This window comes from Microcaecilia unicolor, chromosome 5 (genome assembly GCF_901765095.1).
Source record: "Microcaecilia unicolor chromosome 5, aMicUni1.1, whole genome shotgun sequence".
Classification (NCBI taxonomy): domain Eukaryota; kingdom Metazoa; phylum Chordata; class Amphibia; order Gymnophiona; family Siphonopidae; genus Microcaecilia; species Microcaecilia unicolor.
This window is the reverse complement of record NC_044035.1, coordinates 81784613-81804285: the sequence shown is the minus strand read 5'-3', so window position 1 is coordinate 81804285 and position 19673 is coordinate 81784613. Positions and strand designations below refer to the sequence as shown.

Sequence of the window (19673 nt, the reverse complement as noted above, 5' to 3'; positions counted from 1 at the left end):
AAATAATTTGTACCTTTTGTTTTATCATTTTATTTATCCAGTTGGTTTGGTTCTGGTCCTCTTTAGCACTTTCTCTTATTTTAGCTTAAGCCCTTTTCCAGGATCTCACATCCATTTTCTGTTTCTTCACTCCTCCCATCTTCCCTTCCTCTCTCTCTTCTTTTTTCTCCATCTCTTATTCTGCCTTTTTATTTTTAAGGACCCTATTTACTAAGCCACGCTGTAGGCGAGCTAACGTTTTTAGTATGTGGTAAAAATTAGGGAGTGCTAACACTAGAGGCACCCATAGACACCTTATGGGTGTCTCTAGCATTAGCGCGTGCTAAATATTAACACACGCTGAAAACGCTAGTGCGTCTTAGTAAATAGGGCCCTTAGCAATATTTATTCCTCCTTCCGCCCCCCCCCCCCACCCTGTCTCTCCACTTCATAAGCTGACTTCTCTAGTCCTCCCATTTCCACCTGTCTCTCATTCCCATCTTTCAGCCACCTTCTGGTCCCCCATTTCCACCCTCTATACTCATACCAGTACACCTCACTGACTTTTATCAAACCTAATTTGCAAATTTTTGACAGGTGGCCATATCCATTTCCAGTCATGTCAGCCAAATCAGAAGTAAGGACGTGCCCAAGCCATGCCCACTCTGCCCATGCTCTGACCCCACCTCACCCTTTTTGATGATGTCACCAGATATGATGTCATAGCCGTGCTCCTTTTACATAACCTTGCCCCTAGCCCTGCCTTATTTGCATTGCCCTGTCCCAAACCCTGCCCCTTTTCATAATCCCACCCCAAACCCGACCCCTTTTGGTGACATCACATACAGTGACATCATAGCTATGCCTCCTTTCCCAAGATGGTGTTAAGCACTGGACACACCTCATCACTTCCTGTTTCACACCACCCTCTGCAGTCTTGGAGGAATGTGTGCAGCTTAACCTTAAGCATTTATTTTAGCCTTCAGACTACCTGTTTCTTTTTTTTATTTTTCTTTCAAAGGGCTACTGTGCTGTTTAAACCACAGCTCTAATGATTTTAAACCCTAAACTGTGTTTTTGTTTTAAGTTGGATCAAGTTAGGTCTGTCTGCTTTTAAGAATGACAGGCTTTTTGCTGAATTACAGCCATTTGAGTGCATGCAGCCCCCTCTCCTCCCCCCCCCCCCCCCCCCCCCCCCCCCCATCTTGACAGCCACATGCTGTTTCACAGCTACCCTCTCAGGAGAGATTTGACTAGTGCAGGAAAAAAAACTAAATTACATTTTAGACTTTAAAACCAAACTAATGGTTTTACAATCGATTCCTCCTCACCTCTCCCCTCTTGACACAAAGATCAGCAAACATGCTGTTTTAAACTGTTCTTGTCTGTGCTAGGTCAAACAGTCTGCCAAGAGCCTATCCTCTCTCCTCTATCCTCCTCAACCACTCCCCCTCCCTTTTCTGCAGGCAGGACTGAAAGAAAAAAACAGCTGTTTGTAGAGATCAGAGCCTCTCAGTGTGCACAGCCACTCTTCCCTGATCCCCCCTTTCAGAGGGTCCATTCAGAAGAAGCAGACTTGTGTTTTAAGATAGAAAGAAACCCCAGAACCACACATTTTTGCAGTTTCTTTTTATCAATATGGCACAAGTCATGCAAAACACAGGAGTTCTTTAGCTAAGAAGACTACCCCCACGGCCCCTCCCTCACCTGGTAGGCAAGGTCACATGAATGAAATGTATAGCAGATTCCTGGTTTTTTATTATAGTGACTCAGCGGCGTACAGAGATTATTATGTAGCCCAGGTCGGTCACGGGCTCCTGAGCTTTTACGGGTCACCCGTTATATATGGAGCAAGGATCAGCAGTATGTGTTGTGGAAGGGCATTTTTGATATGACGTCTAAGTGCAACTTTTGCAAAAAACATCCAAAATCTGAATAAGAAAGTTCATTTTCCAAAAAGAAAAACGTCTAGAGAAGTAGAGAGATTGTGGATGCTTTTCAAAGTGCTCTGCTCAGACAAATGGTGATGGAACCCACGAGGGAGAGAGCGACCCTGGATCTGGTGCTCACAAATGGGGATAGTGTGTCAAATGTCCGAGTGGGTGCCCACCTGGGCGGCAGTGGCCATCAAATGATTTGGTTTGATATGACAGCTGTAGTGGAGGGCGGCCACTCAAAACTCAAAGTCCTGGATTTCAAGCATGCTGACTTTAGTCAAATGGGGGAATACTTGAGGAAGGAGCTGATGGGCTGGGAGGGCGAACGAGAAGTGGAAGGACAATGGTCCAGGCTGAAAGAAGCTATAAATAGGGCCACAAACCTTTATGTAAGGAGAGTAAATAAAAGCAAGAGAAAAAGGAAACCGATATGGTTCTCCAAAAAAGTGGCTGAGACAATAAAGGCCAAAGAGTTGGTGTTCCAGAAATACAGAAAAACTCATGAATCCGAACACGGAGAGGAATACAGGAGGAAACTGCAAGAAGCCAAGAGAGAGCTACGTCTGGCAAAAGCGCAAGCGGAAGAATAAATGGCTAGAAATGTAAGGAGGGGTGACAAAAATTTCTTCAGGTATATTAGTGAAAGGACAAAAACTAAAAAGGGAATTGTGAGACTGAAAGATGCTGCAAACCGCTATGTAGATAGCGATGAAGAAAAAGCAAATTTGCTAAATAGATACTTTTGTTCTGTTTTCACAGAAGAAAATCCTGGAGAAGGACCGCGATGGACTGGCAAAAGTGCAAATGAAAATGGAGTAGATATAGCACCGTTCACGGAAGAGTATGTGTATAAACAACTTGAAAAGTTAAAGGTGGACAAAGCCATGGGACCGGACGGGATCCACCCCAGGATATTAAAAGAGCTCAGAGAGGTTCTGGCGGGTCCTCTTAACCCTAGAACGCATGACGTTAAAAATATACATATTAACGTCATGGGGGCCTTTTAGGCCCCCATGCACATAATGTAGAAAAACACACTTAAATAACTTTCACAAGTTTATTTCAAAATTGCTCAATAAAATATGAATAGTGGACAACATTTTAATTATAATTTTTCACAGAAAACACCAAAAAATCTTTTTTTTCCCAAATTTCACGCAAAGACATGAAAACACACAAAATGCATAGAAATCTATAGCAAACTAGCTGCAGCTACATTTTTATTCTAACTTTCTTTTCTATTATATTAGTCTTCCAAACAATTCTGACATGTTATTTTTTCAGAAGAGTGTTCTTTGCAAACAGTTTCCTTACAAGTGGAACAATATCGCTCAGTTTTCCTCTCTATGTTTCTTGGACACATGAAACAACGCTTTCGTTTTCTTTCTCCTGGCTCTGGAGTAATCTGAAACTGTACGCCACACCGTTTCATTGCTTCTTTAGTTTTCTTTGGCAAGCATTTCAAGTCGCTTCGCTCTATCATGTGAGGTATTACAAGTTCATGACAAAGGTCCTTCAAGAATAAGCGTCTCCTGTCCTTCCTCTGTGCATGAAATTCAGGATGAGTTTCTGTATAAATAATGAATGAATTTAGGGCTGCTACATCAAGCATATTTGAAAATAGTACTACAGGCCATCGTTTTGTTTGCCTCTTACACGAATATTCTCCCACCATCTCATCCATTTTATCTACACCTCCTTTTGTTGCATTGTAATGCAGGATGATTTCTGGTTTCAATTTTTGGTTATTGCTGTCAACACTGCAATCGTGATGCATGGTACTGAGTAAAATTACAGATTTCTCCTTCTTTGCCTTGTAAGATACCAAAGTCGCTTTGTTATTGAATCCAAAGACACTCTCATAAAGTGCTCGCTGACGATTGTGTTTGAGTGCTGCTGGAATTTCTCGTCTGTTTTGCTTTATAGTACCAACAAGTGTAATAGCTTTTGCAAGCAGAAAATTGCCTAGTTCAACATTGGTGAAATAATTGTCCATGGTGATGTTTCTACCTGAATTGAATATTGGAACAGCAAGAGTTTTGACTATTTCAGACCCCAGATCCTTCTGTACTGGTGCACCAACCTCTTTGCCACAGTAGATTACGCCATTTATGCCATAATAATTTGCAGAATCACACATCCAGAAGATTTTTATACCGTACTTGGCTGGCTTGCTGGGCATGTATTGTATGAATTTGCAGCGTCCTCTGAACGGTACAAGTTGCTCATCTACAGTAACATTAGTACATAAGTACATAAGTAGTGCCATACTGGGAAAGACCAAAGGTCCATCTAGCCCAGCATCCTGTCACCGACAGTGGCCAATCCAGGTCAAGGGCACCTGGCACGCTCCCCAAACGTAAAAACATTCCAGACAAGTTATACCTAAAAATGCGGAATTTTTCCAAGTCCATTTAATAGCGGTCTATGGACTTGTCCTTTAGGAATCTATCTAACCCCTTTTTAAACTCCGTCAAGCTAACCGCCCGTACCACGTTCTCCGGCAACGAATTCCAGAGTCTAATTACACGTTGGGTGAAGAAAAATTTTCTCCGATTCGTTTTAAATTTACCACACTGTAGCTTCAACTCATGCCCTCTAGTCCTAGTATTTTGGATAGCGTGAACAGTCGCTTCACATCCACCCGATCCATTCCACTCATTATTTTATACACTTCTATCATATCTCCCCTCAGCCGTCTCTTCTCCAAGCTGAAAAGCCCTAGCCTTCTCAGCCTCTCTTCATAGGAAAGTCGTCCCATCCCCACTATCATTTTCGTCGCCCTTCGCTGTACCTTTTCCAATTCTACTATATCTTTTTTCAGATACGGAGACCAGTACTGAACACAATACTCCAGGTGCGGTCGCACCATGGAGCGATACAACGGCATTATAACATCCGCACACCTGGACTCCATACCCTTCCTAATAACACCCAACATTCTATTTGCTTTCCTAGCCGCAGCAGCACACTGAGCAGAAGGTTTCAGCGTATCATCGACGACGACACCCAGATCCCTTTCTTGATCCGTAACTCCTAACGCGGAACCTTGCAAGACGTAGCTATAATTCGGGTTCCTCTTACCCACATGCATCACTTTGCACTTGTCAACATTGAACTTCATCTGCCACTTGCACGCCCATTCTCCCAGTCTCGCAAGGTCCTCCTGTAATCGTTCACATTCCTCCTGCGACTTGACGACCCTGAATAATTTTGTGTCATCGGCGAATTTAATTACCTCACTAGTTATTCCCATCTCTAGGTCATTTATAAATACATTAAAAAGCAACGGACCCAGCACAGACCCCTGCGGGACCCCACTAACTACCCTCCTCCACTGAGAATACTGGCCACGCAATCCTACTCTCTGCTTCCTATCTTTCAACCAGTTCTTAATCCATAATAATACCCTACCTCTGATTCCATGACTCTGCAATTTCTTCAGGAGTCTTTCGTGCGGCACTTTGTCAAACGCCTTCTGAAAATCCAGATATACAATATCAACCGGCTCCCCATTGTCCACATGTTTGCTTACCCCCTCAAAAAAATGCATTAGATTGGTGAGGCAAGACTTCCCTTCACTAAATCCGTGCTGACTTTGTCTCATCAGTCCATGTTTTTGTATATGCTCTGCAATTTTATTCTTAATAATAGCCTCCACCATCTTGCCCGGCACCGACGTCAGACTAGGATTGTAAAGTTTTGTGCAATTTTTGATAAATATGTTCCAGATATAACTGATAGGGGCTAATTTGTCTGTTTCAAACCTCGCTGCACGAGTTCGCTTATCATCAAAGCGAATGATCCTTCTAATTTCCTCATATCTGCCCACTGACATTGTCGCCTTATAGTGTGGATCAGAAAGTGGGTCCAGAAATAATTCTCGTATTGGGACATCATACGATTTTTGACTCCCTGCCAGCAGGAAAAGTCCAATATATGCATAAAGTTCCTCTTTTGAGATATTTTTCCAGGACTTATTTTTTGCTGAAGCGATACGTCTTCCTTCTAGGTTTGAACATAATAGGACCTCTTCTGCAATATTGTCAGAAAAATAAGTACAGAATACATCTTTAGGGGTAAAGTAACTGGGACTTCCCACAGCTCCTTGAGCCTGTCTCACAATATTGTGTATTGGAGTACGTCCGACTAATGTAGGATTACTGTCCCAAAAAACATTCGTTTTGGATGTTCTACTTATCACTTCTTGAGGATCCACTAGATTCACTTCTTCATCATCAGAAGAATCACTGGATGAGGATGTTTGATTAGCTGGTGGCAGATATTCTTCATCAGACAAAGATAGTTCACTTTCATCATCGCTTTGAAACATAATCGCTTCAATCTCTTGGTCAGTCAGACACTTGGAGGAAGACTGCCATTGCTGACTAGATGTTAGAAAATGAAACAGATTTCCTCTCAACAGCTTATCTTATCACAGGTCCTTCAGCAATTAGCTCACAGTGTATACTGTCCTCAGTGTTCAGAGGACCTGAGGTGATGTCATGGCCTTATCACTCCCTCCAAAAATCACATGACATCCTCACATGTTATTATCCACACCCTGGCCCCTCCACCAGCATTACTGAGTACAAATAAAGTAACTTGAGACACAAACACTTCTGAGAACATGATAAAAACAGCGGGGGCCTAAAAGGCCCCCAATTCGTACAGATGTAGTTTTCACCAAACAAGCATTGTTACACCATAATGCCTATGAAAAAAAATTATATGAACAACTGGATATTATCAACAATGACATACCTGAGTAATACCTTGAGTTTCAAAATTCTAACTAAAGTAATTTTGCAGATAATAGCAAAAATGTAAGCATGGGGGCCTAAAAGGCCCCCAATATGCGTTCTAGGGTTAAAGATTTGTTTAATAAATCATTGGAAACGGGAGAGGTTCTGTGGGATTGGAGAACGGCGGATGTGGTCCCTCTTCACAAAAGTGGTGATAGGGAAGAAGCTGGAAACTACTCACTTCGATTATTGGAAAAGTAATGGAAGTGATGCTGAAGAAAAGGATAGTGAATTTCCTGGAAGCAAATAAGTTGCAAGATCCGAAACAACATGGTTTTACCAAAGGGAAATCGTGCCAAACGAATCTCATTGAATTCTTTGACTGAGTGACTGGAGAATTAAATCAGGGATGTGCTATAGACGTAATCTACCTAGTTTTCAGCAAAGCTTTTGAAACGGTCCCCCACAGGAGGCTCATAAATAAACTTGACGGGCTGAAGATAGGACCCGAAGTGGTGAACTGGATAAGAAACTGGTTGACAGACAGACGCCAGAGGGTGGTGGTGAATGGAATTCGCTCGGAGGAGGGAAAGGTGACTAGTGGAGTGCCTCAGGGATCGGTGCTGGGGCAGATTCTATTCAATATATTTGTGAGTGACATTGCCAAAGGGTTAGAAGGTAAAGTTTGCCTTTTTGTGGATGATACTAAGATTTGTAACAGAGTGGACACCCAGGAGGGAGTAGAAAACATGAAAAAGGATCTGCGAAAGCTAGAAGATTGGTCTAAGGCTTGGCAATTAAAATTCAATGCAAAGAAATGCAAAGTGATGCACTTAGGGAGTAGAAATCCACGGGAGATGTATGTGTTAGGTGGTGAGAGTCTGATAGGTACCGATGGGGAGAGGGATCTTGAGGTGATAGTATCTGAGGATCTGAAGGCGACGAAACAGTGTGACAAGGCGGTGGCCGTAAGTAGAAGGTTGCTAGGCTGTATAGAGAGGGGAATGACCAGCAGAAGAAAAGAGGTGTTAATGCCCCTGTACAAATCGTTGCTGAGGCCCCACCTGGAGTATTGTGTTCAGTTTTGGAGGCCGTATCTTGCTAAGGATGTAAAAAGAATTGAAGCGGTGCAAAGAAAAGCTACGAGGATGGTATGGGATTTGCGTTACAAGACGTATGAGGAGAGACTTGCTGACCTGAACATGTATACCCTGGAGGAAAGGAGAAACAGGGGTGATATGATACAAATGTTCAAATATTTGAAAGGTATTAATCCGCAAACGAACCTTTTCCGGAGATGGGAAGGCGGCAGAACTAGAGGGCATGAAATGAGATTGAAGGGGGGCAGACTAAAAAAAAATGTCAGGAAGTATTTTTTCACAGAGAGAGTGGTGGATGCTTGGAATGCCCTCCCGCGGGAGGTGGTGGAGAGGGAAATGGTAACGGAATTCAAACATGCGTGGGATAAACATAAAGGAATCCTGTTCAGAAGAAATGGATCCTCAGGAGCTTAGCCGAGATTGGATGGCAGAGCTGGTGGTGGGAGGCGGGGCTGGTGGTTGGGAGGCGGGGATAGTGCTGGCCAGACTTATACCGTCTGTGCCAGAGCTGATGGTGGGAGGCAGGGATAGTGCTGGGCAGACTTGTACGGTCTGTGCCCTGAAAATGACAGTTACAAATCAAGGTAAGATATACACAAAAAATAGTACATATGAGTTTGTCTTGTTGGGCAGACTGGATGGGCCGTGCAGGTCTTTTTCTGCCGTCATCTACTATGTTACTATGTTAGTATGTCTATCTTTTGTTTTAGAAAATACTATTTCTACCAAGGTTTTGTGCTTTGGACGTTGTTTTTTTGTTGCATTTTCAAAACAAAAATGTCCAAGTGAAAACGTAGAAAATCAAGCTATTGGGATGTAGGAGGGACCAGCATTTTTATTAGAGTGGTCTCCCAGACATCCCAGGAGATAAATGGGGCACCCTAGTGGACTTCAAAAACATGCTCCCAGGTACACATCTCACCATTGTTCCTTTATCTTGTCTGCTGAGCCCCCCAAACCCCACTGCCCTCAGCTGTACACAATAGACCTTATGGGTGGAGGAACCTATATGTGGGTTTCTGGTGAGTTTTGGAGGGCTCACAGTTTCCACTACAAATGAGACAGGTAGAGAGAGATAGGGACCAGAGTCCCCCACGCCATGGTGCACTGACCTGACCACTACACTACTCCAGGGACCTGCATGCAGCTCTAATAGACCTGGCTCTAACATCTGAAGCTGTCATAGAGGTTGCTAAATCATATTTGTATTCTCATTTGTGGGGGGATATTGGGGAGTCACCCGATTCCCTCCAGAGGTCATCTGGTTATTTAGGGCACCCTTTTTGTGCCTTATTCATTATAAAAACAGGTCTAGCTCAAAATGTCTTAGTTTTAGTCCTGGATGGTTTTGTTTTGTTCCATTACGGCTGAAAAACGTCCAAGTGTTAGGAACGCCCAGATCCCACCTTTAACATGCCCCCGACACGTCCCCCTTGTGATTTGAACGCAGTTCTGATGGTCTTCATAGAAAAACATTTAAAAATTGGTTTTGAAAATACCAAGTTTGGATGTTTTTGTGAGAAAAACACCCAAATGCAGATTTATGCCACTTTTTGGACGTCTTTCTCTTTTGAAAATGAGCTCCACAGTCTCTTTAGAAAAGTGCTACTTGCTGAGAAAGGGCATCAAGATTGTTAAACCACATCTGAAAAGCACGGCTAAAATCATAGCCAAAGATGCGACGGGTCATGTCGCCACGGCTGTTCTGAATAACAACGCACAGCAGGCAGGATCAGGACTAGCAGTCATGCGAAAAGCCCTTAAAATAGAGGTGGGCAGATGCCCAAATCCCTTAAAAGAAAGAAACCAAACTGTATAGCATCTCAGAAGCCTAAGCGCAAGGTTAAGAAGAGAGTCGAAGCTACAGAGCTTCCTCTGATACAATTTCATGTGGGTGGAACACGGAAGAGGGAAGACCCAGGGCCTGGCCAAAGGCAGCCTGTCATGCCGCTACTGCTGACAGCAACTGATGTACACTTTACAGGACCATGGGGGAATGAGAAAGGAGAAGGAGCAGTGGCAGCCCCCGCAGGGAAGGACACAGAGGCAGGGGTGACGAGAAGGGGAGAGACCGGATGGGGAGGGGGAAGAGAAGAAAATGCTTCATCTTTAAACCAGAAGCTGGGTAATGTGGAGGGGCATAATTGAACGAAAATGTCTATCTCCATGGGCGTTTATCTCCGAGAACGGGTCCGTGAAGGGGCAGACCGAACCGTATTTTCGAAAAAAATAGACGTCCATGTTTTATTTGACAATTTGTGAGCTGGGCGTTTTTGTTTTTCAGCGATAATGGAAAATGAAAGCGCTCAGCTCAAAAACGAATAACTCCAAGACATTTTTTCGTGGGAGGGGCCAGGATTCGTAGTGCACTGGTCCCCCTCACATGCCAGGACACCAACCAGGCACCCTAGGGGGTACTTTTACAAAAACAAAAAAAAAGGTAAAACAGCTCCCAGGTGCATAGCACCCTTCCCTTGTGTATTGAGCCCCCCAAATCCCACTCAAAACTCACTGCCCACAAATCTACACCATTACTATAGCCCTAAGGGGTGAAGGGGGGCACCTACATGTGGGTACAGTGGGTTTGGGGGGGTTGGGCGAGTAAGCATTAAGCAGCACAATTGTAACAGGTAGGGGAGGGATGGGCCTGGGTCCACCTGCCTGAAGTCCACTGCACCCCCTAATAACTGCTCCAGTGACCTGCATACTGCTGCCAGGGAGGTGGATATGACATTTGAGGGTGAAAATAAACATTTGTGAAACGGCATATTTTGTGGTGGGAGGGGGTTTGTGACCACTGGGGGAGTCAGGGGAGGACATCCCCGATTCCCTCCAGTGGTTATCTGGTCATTTAGGGCACTTTTTGGGGCCTTATTCGTGGAGAAACAGGGTCCAGGAAAAGTGCCCTAAATTCTCGCTAAAAACGCATATTTTTTTCCATTATCGGCGAAAGGCGCCCATCTCTGATCGGCCGATAACCACGCCCCAGTTCCGCCTTCGCCACGCCTCCGACACGCCCCCGTCAACTTTGTATGCTTCCGCGATGGAGTGCAGTTGAAAACGTCCAAAATCGGCTTTCCATTATACCGATTTATTCGTTTTTGTGAGATAAACGTCTATCTCCCGATTTAGGTCGAAATCTAGGCGTTTTTCTCTTTCAATTATAAGGTGGTTAGTGTCCTTAATCGCCATCACCCTGGGCCAGATCCTCACCTGATCCAATGGTTAAGCTGGCCCTGAGGCCAGGACAGTTATCAGATAGTCTTTAGTTTCCCAAAAGATTAAGAAACACTAGTCTAGAATTTTAATTTGCCCTTAGTTAAGGCCCAGAGTTCTCCAAGTCTTTTAGAATTTCTCCATCATCCACAAGCTCCCCGAGATAGCTCTGCAATAACAACGGCTATCTGTTTAAGTATCATAAGGTCCGTATTATCATAACCATTTAGTGTTCTACTAGATGTCCTGGAAGCAAAATAATAAAGGGCCTGATATTCTTCCAGTGGTGATTAGCGTTTTGCTGACTGCTACCAGCATTATGCCCGGAAATTCAATGCCGGGCTGTGTCTAGGCTTCAGCACTGAATTTCCGGGTTTGCGGAGCTGGCTAATGCATAGCTGGTTAAGTGCAATAGTCAGCCATGGAGAATATAAAATAACACATAGGTACATTAGTGTGTGACTGTAAGGAAGACAGACATGTGGCGGAGCACAAGAGGGGAATGACTGTCTCTCCAAGTTGTGCGCATAAACATAGAACATTATAAGTTACACACAGATCATGGAACACTAAGGTGCAAATATTTACACTTGCCATTAACCTGGTATAACTGTGCCTAACTTTAGGCACATCAATGCAAACTTACACTAGCAGTATCTCATTTGTTATTATTATTTTTATTTGGCATTCCTTAAACTGTTTATGTGTTAATTGTAATTGGTTTTAGTGTAAGCCGCTATGTAATTCCTTTTGGTAGCTGTGGAATGGTATCTGGCGAGTAGCCACCCAGACAATTCCCACTGCACAGTTCCCCCCCCACCAATTCCCCCCAGGACTTTTCTTTCTTGGTCATTTCCCACCCTCCCCTATCCTTTTTTTTAACTTTTGTTTTCATTCTTGAATCGCGTCTCTTTTTTTTGTTTTCCCGAGTGACTTCCTGTAAGTCCTGGCGGGTGCGTCATATTTCAAATGCTGACAGGGAAGATCTTTTGTGCAGTGGACAGATGTACACAGAGGAAGTATAATAACAGAGTAACTTTTCATAGGTAGGGTGGTAATTAGTTATAATTCGTAATGTCATTTTTAGGGGCTGATTATAGGGACACCTAGCACCGTTTTGTTTGTGCAGCATACTGGTGCACACAGAGGAAGTATAATAACGGAATAACGTTTCATAGGTAGAGTAGTAATTTGTTGTAATTCACAATGTGTGACATTTTGAGGGGCTGATTATAAGGACACCTAGCACGTGTTGTGCTCACCATTCAGAATTTCTGTCTATCTATTTACTTACATCCCGCATTAAACATTAGCAGAGCTACAGCCCTTTCGTACGTCAATGTGATTGAAGAGGTATATGTTCAAGAAAGGGGCCATGGATTCGATTCCAAGTATGTCTCATCCCCTAGAAGATGGAAATGAAAGGACCCAGGCCCATCGTAGGTCTAAGATTCCAACCATTTTGCAGGGAAAATAAGCAAACAGGCACACACTATCTTGGATACATTTAATTCTATGCTGCAGTAATTGGCTATTTTCATGGACACCTACATTCACATTCCCATCCCCTCTTGCTGCTAGAAGTTACTCTAATTCATCTTTTGGGAGTGTCACAAAGGAATCCTGTTTAGAAGAAATGGTTCCGTGGAATCTTAGCGGAGATTGGGTTGCGACGTCTGTAATTGGAAACAAAACGAGAGCTGGGCAGACTTCTATGGTCTACGCCCTGATCGTGACTGAATAGATAGGGATGGGCTGGAGTGTAAATTTTAAGGGGCTTCGATGTTAGCTTCAGAACTTAGTACAAGAACAGTACTGGGCAGACTTCTACGGTCTGTGCCCTGAGAATGGCAAGGACAAATCAAACTCAGGTATACATATAAAGTATCACATACTATGTAAAATATGTTTATCTTCTTGGGCAGACTGGATGGACCATACAGGTCTTTATCTGCCATCATTTACTATGTTACTAAGAATTAGGTTGAAACCTAGAATTTTAAATCTTTTTTTTTTTCTTGTGCTTACATTTTCCATTTAGTGGCAGGCAGGGTGTAGTTTGGGGGGAGTGTAGGGGACATTCCCCACTCCCCCCCAAACGCACTGCACGTCATGAAGGGGCAAGCGATGTGTAAAAGGTAATGTTTGCCCCTCCCCCCCCAAATGCTCTAGCAGGGGAAAGGGAAGAAGATTAATTGTCCTAGTGTATTTTGTTTTGGGGGGGTTATGGGTGGGAATTGTCCTCCCTACTGTGGTGGGAATTGGTTCAGTGGTAATTGTCCTAGATGATAATTGCCCAGTGGGAATTGGTGGGTGGGAACTGACCTAGAACCTTGCGGTATATCACGTATTTTAAGAAACATAAACAATAGTATTCTAGAACAGCATCTTTCCACACAGAACTGGTATTCGGCATTGGTGCCAAATACTCAAGGCACCCTATTATAGATTTCCCCCCTTCATTTTAAAATTTGTGAATGAGCTATAATGAAAACTTCAGACTCAACTGTCATACAAAAACATGATTTATTCTCATGGAGATTGGTTTACATAGTACAGTAATAAACCATTACAGTAAAAAAAAAAAAAAAAGTCACTGGGAACAGAAAAGGAAGATCCCCATCTGCCAAGCCTCATCTTCCTCTTACACTGCATTAAACGCTTCACATTCATTTGTCATAAACTGACAGAGACATTCCTTAAAAGCTGCAGTGTAACCTCTCACGTCAATACAGTTATCAGAAAAGTATAAAAATGTGTGTCATCGTGAGTAAACACTGTGGTGTGCCTCACCCCAACCCTTTCAAAGAACATTTCCCACTTTCCATCTGACAGCAAAACTTAGGTAATCTTTACAGCCTTACAGTGTATATACATCATACACCTATTACCCAACAAGTACAAAAATTACACAGTTCAGCTCAAATATGTAAAATCAAAAGGTAAAAGTGCACAATCAGCATTAGAAAGATGAAGATAAGTGAACTAAAAGGCAGTAAAAGGAAAAGCACAAATAGATGACAATTCCTACTTATGTGCAAAATATGTACCTAGTATTCACATCTTCTTTATGTAGAAAGTCAACATTCTTTTAAATATCAAATTAACATTAATCACCTTCAATATGAAGGACACTCCTATTACTTTTACCTGAATACTGTCATAGGCATTGTAAGTAGTAGCAGTACCAAAGAGTGCAAACTGCAATGAAATCAAAACCACAAAACCTGGTCAGGATTGAATTCAGGGTTTAAAAGAACCTCCAGCAAAACTTCTCCCCCCCCCCCCCCCAAAAAAAAAAAAGCCAAGGACCGTTTTCTTTAATCCTCCCAGTGGCGTAGCCAGAGGTGGGCCTGGGTGGGCCTGGGCCCACCCTCTTAGGGCTCAGGCCCACCCAACAGTGACACACGTTTAGCGGTAGCTGGTGGGGATCCCAAGCTCCACCAGCTGAAGAGTTCCCTCTGATGGTAAAGAAAATGCTACTCTCCATGATACTGGCACCTGCATATGCTCAGTTTTCAGTGCATGCCTGCTGCAGACTGCCATGGTGGAAAGAAGTGTTTTCCCACCAGCTGAGATTTTTTTTTGTGTGTGTGTGATGGTGGGGGGGGGGGGGGGGGATAACTTGGTGCCCACCCACTTCTTGCCTAGGCCCACCCAAAATCTGTTGTCTGGCTACACCCCTGCCCTACTCTCTTCAGTTGCAAATCACTGATCAAGCTCATGTTTTTCCAGGAGAAGAAGTGGGCGCGAAGAAGACAAGGTTTGAAAGAAGAGCTTCCAAGAGCTTTGGAAAATACTATGGCTATACTGTTTAAGACTGAATATGTTCTTGTGCTAGAATACTTCTCAAGAAATGGCTACATTAACAGGCTGCTTAGCTCGTGTGAGATAAGAGCATGTGTAGGCACCATCTACAGGTTAGTGTAAGTTTGCATTTATTCTCAGTAACTTATAGGAAGCTTATTAAATGGAATTTTTGGCTTCTACATTTCTTAAAAAAGGCACAATAATTTCTACTAGAGTATGCCCTACACATAGCCCATTTAAGAAATCTGCTTAAGTGCAAATGCATCATTCGTTCAGCCCATGAAATGAGCTTATATAAAGCAGACTGTATGAGTTTATTTGCTCATAGTACTGTAGTATTTCTCTTGCACATATTTTACAGTAGTATTTTACAACTGGAAAGATTTTTACATCCCCTTCTTTTACGTGGTCTATCAAATCTATCACCCTTTATTACTCTCCCTACATTGCTTCCACTTACTCTAGATTTTAAAAGACCAGCTCCCAAAATCTTCATCAATACATGCTGTAGTGCGTTCCATTTGTCTTCTCCATGGCTTCTAAAGTGAAGTAACTTTAAACCAATGTTCATATTGTGCCATACCATCATTGCATTTTTTTTCTTATGAAATATTTTAAGAAGACTCCTCTTTGAATACCACCCCCTAAAGAGTCCCTGAAATTCTCTCAAACACTTTTAAGTCAGCAGTGCAGAGCTATTGAATATTTAACACAAATACTATATTTCTAGCATATGCAACTGACCAAAGCTTTTTAAAACCATTTTTCTCCCAACTGAAGAGTTTGCAATCAAATAGCAGTCTTTCATTCAAACGCCTGTGTTCCATTTCCCAAATCTCATTCTCTTCTTGGTTTCTTTAACATGCACTACAAGGAGCACTTAAGCCTCCAAGGTAAGCTTGCTTATGTTGAGAGCACTCAGATGTGCTGTGCAGTGAAAACATTGCCTACTGTTTCCATTCACCAGTATGGTGCAGCATTTACAGCCCTGCCCCAGAACTGCCATTCAGGAAAGATGCCGGTTGACGTTCTTGGGCTACCGAACTGGTCAAAGTCAATTTCTGGGGTTTTCCTCTGATCTTTATGTGCTGTGTTGTCCAACTTTGAGGATATTGGTGCCTGCACACCATCTGATTTCCATTCTGCGTGAACTATCCTGTAATTCTCTCCCTCATTGTTGTCCCAGAAGATGCGGCCTTCACTTCTGTAAGAAATACAAAACTCAATTCTTTCGTAGGTGGGAATGCCTGGTGGCAAATCAGTGACAAATGAAAACGTGTCAGTGTCAGAACCACCATAAACATTATTCATGTAAACACAGTCAATATCAATATAGGTTTTCCAAGTGTTAAAGGTCAAACGAACTTGTACCTTTTTTTCAAAGCTCAAATTCTTCACTTTCACAGTCCCTGCAACAGACCTTTCTTGCAGAGTGCAATTTTCAAGACAGACAAATTTCTTTTGCAGGCGGTTTCGGAAGGCTAAGTAATCAGCTGACGGCGGAGTAAAACCCAGAATCAAGTTTTTTTCCTCATGTAATTTTAATCCAGCTGTGATATCTTCCAAGTCTGTCAAATCGAACTGCAGTTCCTGCCCTGGGTCCTCTTTGAATTCTGAGAAGACGTGTATTGCAGTAAGAGAAAGACCTTTAGAATCTGCAAAAACAACTTGTTTCTTGTTCTTGGAGTGCCACTCACTGCTGTGAGAATCAGACTCGCGTTTTAAATTTAGGCAAGACCTTAGGGGCTTGAATCGGTTCACAAGGTTTCTTCTGCAATCTTCATATGGGCTGAGAAATTTCGTTAGAGGAGGTGAGTGGGCCAAACAGATTCTCACTGCTACATCAACCGGCATGATTGAACGTGGCAAAGGTCTTGGATTTAAAATTTGTATCATTCTGAAATGATAAAAACAGAACACAACTTTATGATTACAACTCTAATTTTTCTGTCTTGACATACAGATTTGGTTATGTGGCACAACTGAAATCTTGGTAAACTGTAGTTAAAGCATTATCCCTCAAATTATATATTGGGTGACTTGAGTTGCAAGTGTAAATCTAGGTTTATTCTGATTTAAGCATGCAACTCAATTGGTTAAGCCAATCAGTGCTGATAATTAGATGTTAACAACCAACTATCAGTACTAATTGGCACTAATTAAGAATTTTACACACACTACTTGCTAGTGTATTCTGTAAAGTAGTCCTTGTAAATTCTACCTTGCGGATCTCAAAAGGGGTGTGGCCATGGGAGGAGCATGGGTGGATTGTGGGCATTCCTATAATTTACATGCAGTGTTATAGAATAGCTCGTTCCGTGCCTAAGTTAGGCATGGGTACTTACACCAGGTTTTCAATGGCGTAATTGCCTGCGCCTAAAATATAGGCGCGTGGACAGGTTTAGGTGTATTCTGTAAACTGTCTTTTTACACAATATGCCTAAGCGTGTCAACACCAAATATAAAATCTAGTCCTATGGGACTCTTTTACTTAAGTATGTTGAGCACTTAGATCCGGATTCAGTAAATAGTGCCCAGTCAGGCTCCATTAAAATCCATGCTATGCGCCAATTCTATAAAGGTCACTTATCCTTTGAATCTGTAAAGGTTGCCAAAAATTGCACATGCAAATATAAGCACGCTCCCTATTTGCGCACACGATTTAATTGAATAACAAGCCAAGTAGTGTCAATAATTGGCTTTAACAAGCAATTATTGGCACTAATTAGATTTAACTGGGGCCAACACGCGCAGTTAGGTTCGGGATCTGCGCCTAAGATTTCCACGTTCCAAAAATGGAGGCACGGAAATGGGAGGATAATGGGCATTTTGGGGTGGAATGAGGGCATATCTTTGAGTTACATGCATAATTACCGAATAATGGTGCTCCATGTGAAAATTCAGGCATGAGCATGTGCACCACGTTTTCGTTGGTGAAAATGGCTGCGCCTAAATTTACTCATGCCTTTCTGCTTAAGTGCGTATTCTATGCGCGTATTCTATGAACCACGCTAAACTTTAGGCACAGCTTATAAAATACCGCTTAAGCGGGTTTTCTTCAGCGCCGATTGTTTAGGCACCATTTATAGAATTTACCCCTTAGCGCTTAAGACTGGATTCCCGCACCCAACTTTGGGCGTTAAGGACTTAGCCTACTGAAATCTGGTGTAAATCCTCCCGCCCAACCGCTATCAGTTGGGTGCAGAAATCCAAATAATCTATAACTTCATGCCTAACTTCTGACAACACCCCAACCTGCCCCCTTTTCAGTTGCTCGCTATAAATTTTAGGCGCGGATGCTATAGAATAGTGACTGCTGATTGGCATACTCTATGTAAAGCACCCTACCTTAATTAAATCAAGAACAATATGCCATTAGTCATGCTTAACAAGTATTTAATATTGTCTGCATATGGTAGAACAATTTGCTTTAAATGATGGAAAAAAAAAAAGAAAATCCTTGGGATATGACATCTCTTTATTCAGTATAAATTCTGCACACTTAGTAAGGAATGAAATATAGTCTTTTCCTTTTTGAAACCTACCAAGGCTTTATCATTTTGCAAATTTTAATAGCTGTTAAAAGCTGTCCTAGGGTTTTTCCTACTTTAGGTGTACAGGGAGCATGTTTGGAGCATCTCACCCCTTATCTTGCATTACCTTGCGGGGGGGGGGGGGGGGGGGGGGGGGGGGAGGGCGAGGGGTCTCACTTAGACTGTAAACTCATTGACTAATTTGTTTAACACAGTGCCCTGTTTTGGGATTTTTTTTTTTTTTGGGGGGGGGGGGGGCGTATATGAATGCCAAAAACCATCAAAAGCTCCACATCCTATGCTTGATTGTTCACGCATTGGAACTTTATGTACATCTTTACATTTTAGGTTTGCTTCCTGCAGTAGTTGGGAAAACTAATTTTCATAATGCTAAATTAGTCAAACTTTTTTTTTAGTTATCTTCTTTGGGTACAGTATATTGATATAACCTTCAAGCACACAACGCCTACTTGATTAATTTTTTCTCTAGGCTTTTGCCCCGTACAGAAAGGAGCGAAGGAAGGAATCGACGAAGTTAAAACAAGATGGAAAGTTTAATCCGGTTAATTATGAACAGTGGGGTAATTAGGTACCAGCCGCATGGGGCAAATGTTCTGAACAGCAAGGCGGGCCGTTTCTACAAAATTCTGCTACCTTGGTCCACCTTCTCCTACTTGTACCGCGAACTATAAACAAAAATGCATACAATGCGCACTGGTAAAAACAGCGGCAGGAAAACTGGCTACATATTAGTTTCAACCTGCAGTTAAAAAAAAGGTTTTTTTTTTTTCACACAAGGCACAAAAATCTGTGTAAATGTACAAATAGTATGCGGAAAAAATATTGCGCAGGCTGAAAACTTGTGCTGCAGGTTTTTACTTATTCCTTTCCCCCGCCCCCTAAGCATGCACGAAGCCATCGGTGGGCTAAAAAGCATCTCAGCAAGCGTACGCATTACGATGCATGGAACAGAAGAAGCCAGATCAGAAAGGACGATAACACAGGTGCTGCTCCTTTGCTTGCATGTTACCTGCACTCAGGTGGAATGGAATCTGAAGCCAGCTAACTTTTGACTCGCACACGTCCACAGCCCGCTCGCCCTCTACTGCAGCTTCTGGCAGACTAGTGAAGCGCTTCACAGCTTATTTAACAGCCCACTCCCTTCACGTGAAAGCCTGGCGGTAGCCAATCAGAGAGCAGCTTCTGCAGTGCCAAGCAATCGGGGCAGAGCCCTGCCTTGGGCCGTCTCCCAGCGACAGCGTGATCAGCTGCTTGCAGGCTGGACGCTGTGGGAGGCTGGAGTGGAGGGGTCGGTAGCAGGAAGGAAGGAAGGATGTGAAACTATGTTACCCG

General features: G+C 42.9%; 1 protein-coding gene across 1 annotated transcript; it reads right to left on the bottom strand.

The window, feature by feature from the left end:
- Positions 1-14592: 14592 nt before the first annotated feature.
- Positions 14593-19439, bottom strand: PPP1R3C (protein phosphatase 1 regulatory subunit 3C). The gene is made up of 2 exons (XM_030203047.1): positions 19351-19439; positions 14593-16684 (listed from the first exon to the last, which is right to left on the bottom strand). Exon 2 carries the CDS (start codon positions 16681-16683, stop codon positions 15748-15750), a length of 936 nt encoding a protein of 311 aa, XP_030058907.1. The 5' UTR covers position 16684; positions 19351-19439; the 3' UTR covers positions 14593-15747.
- Positions 19440-19673: the final 234 nt, after the last annotated feature.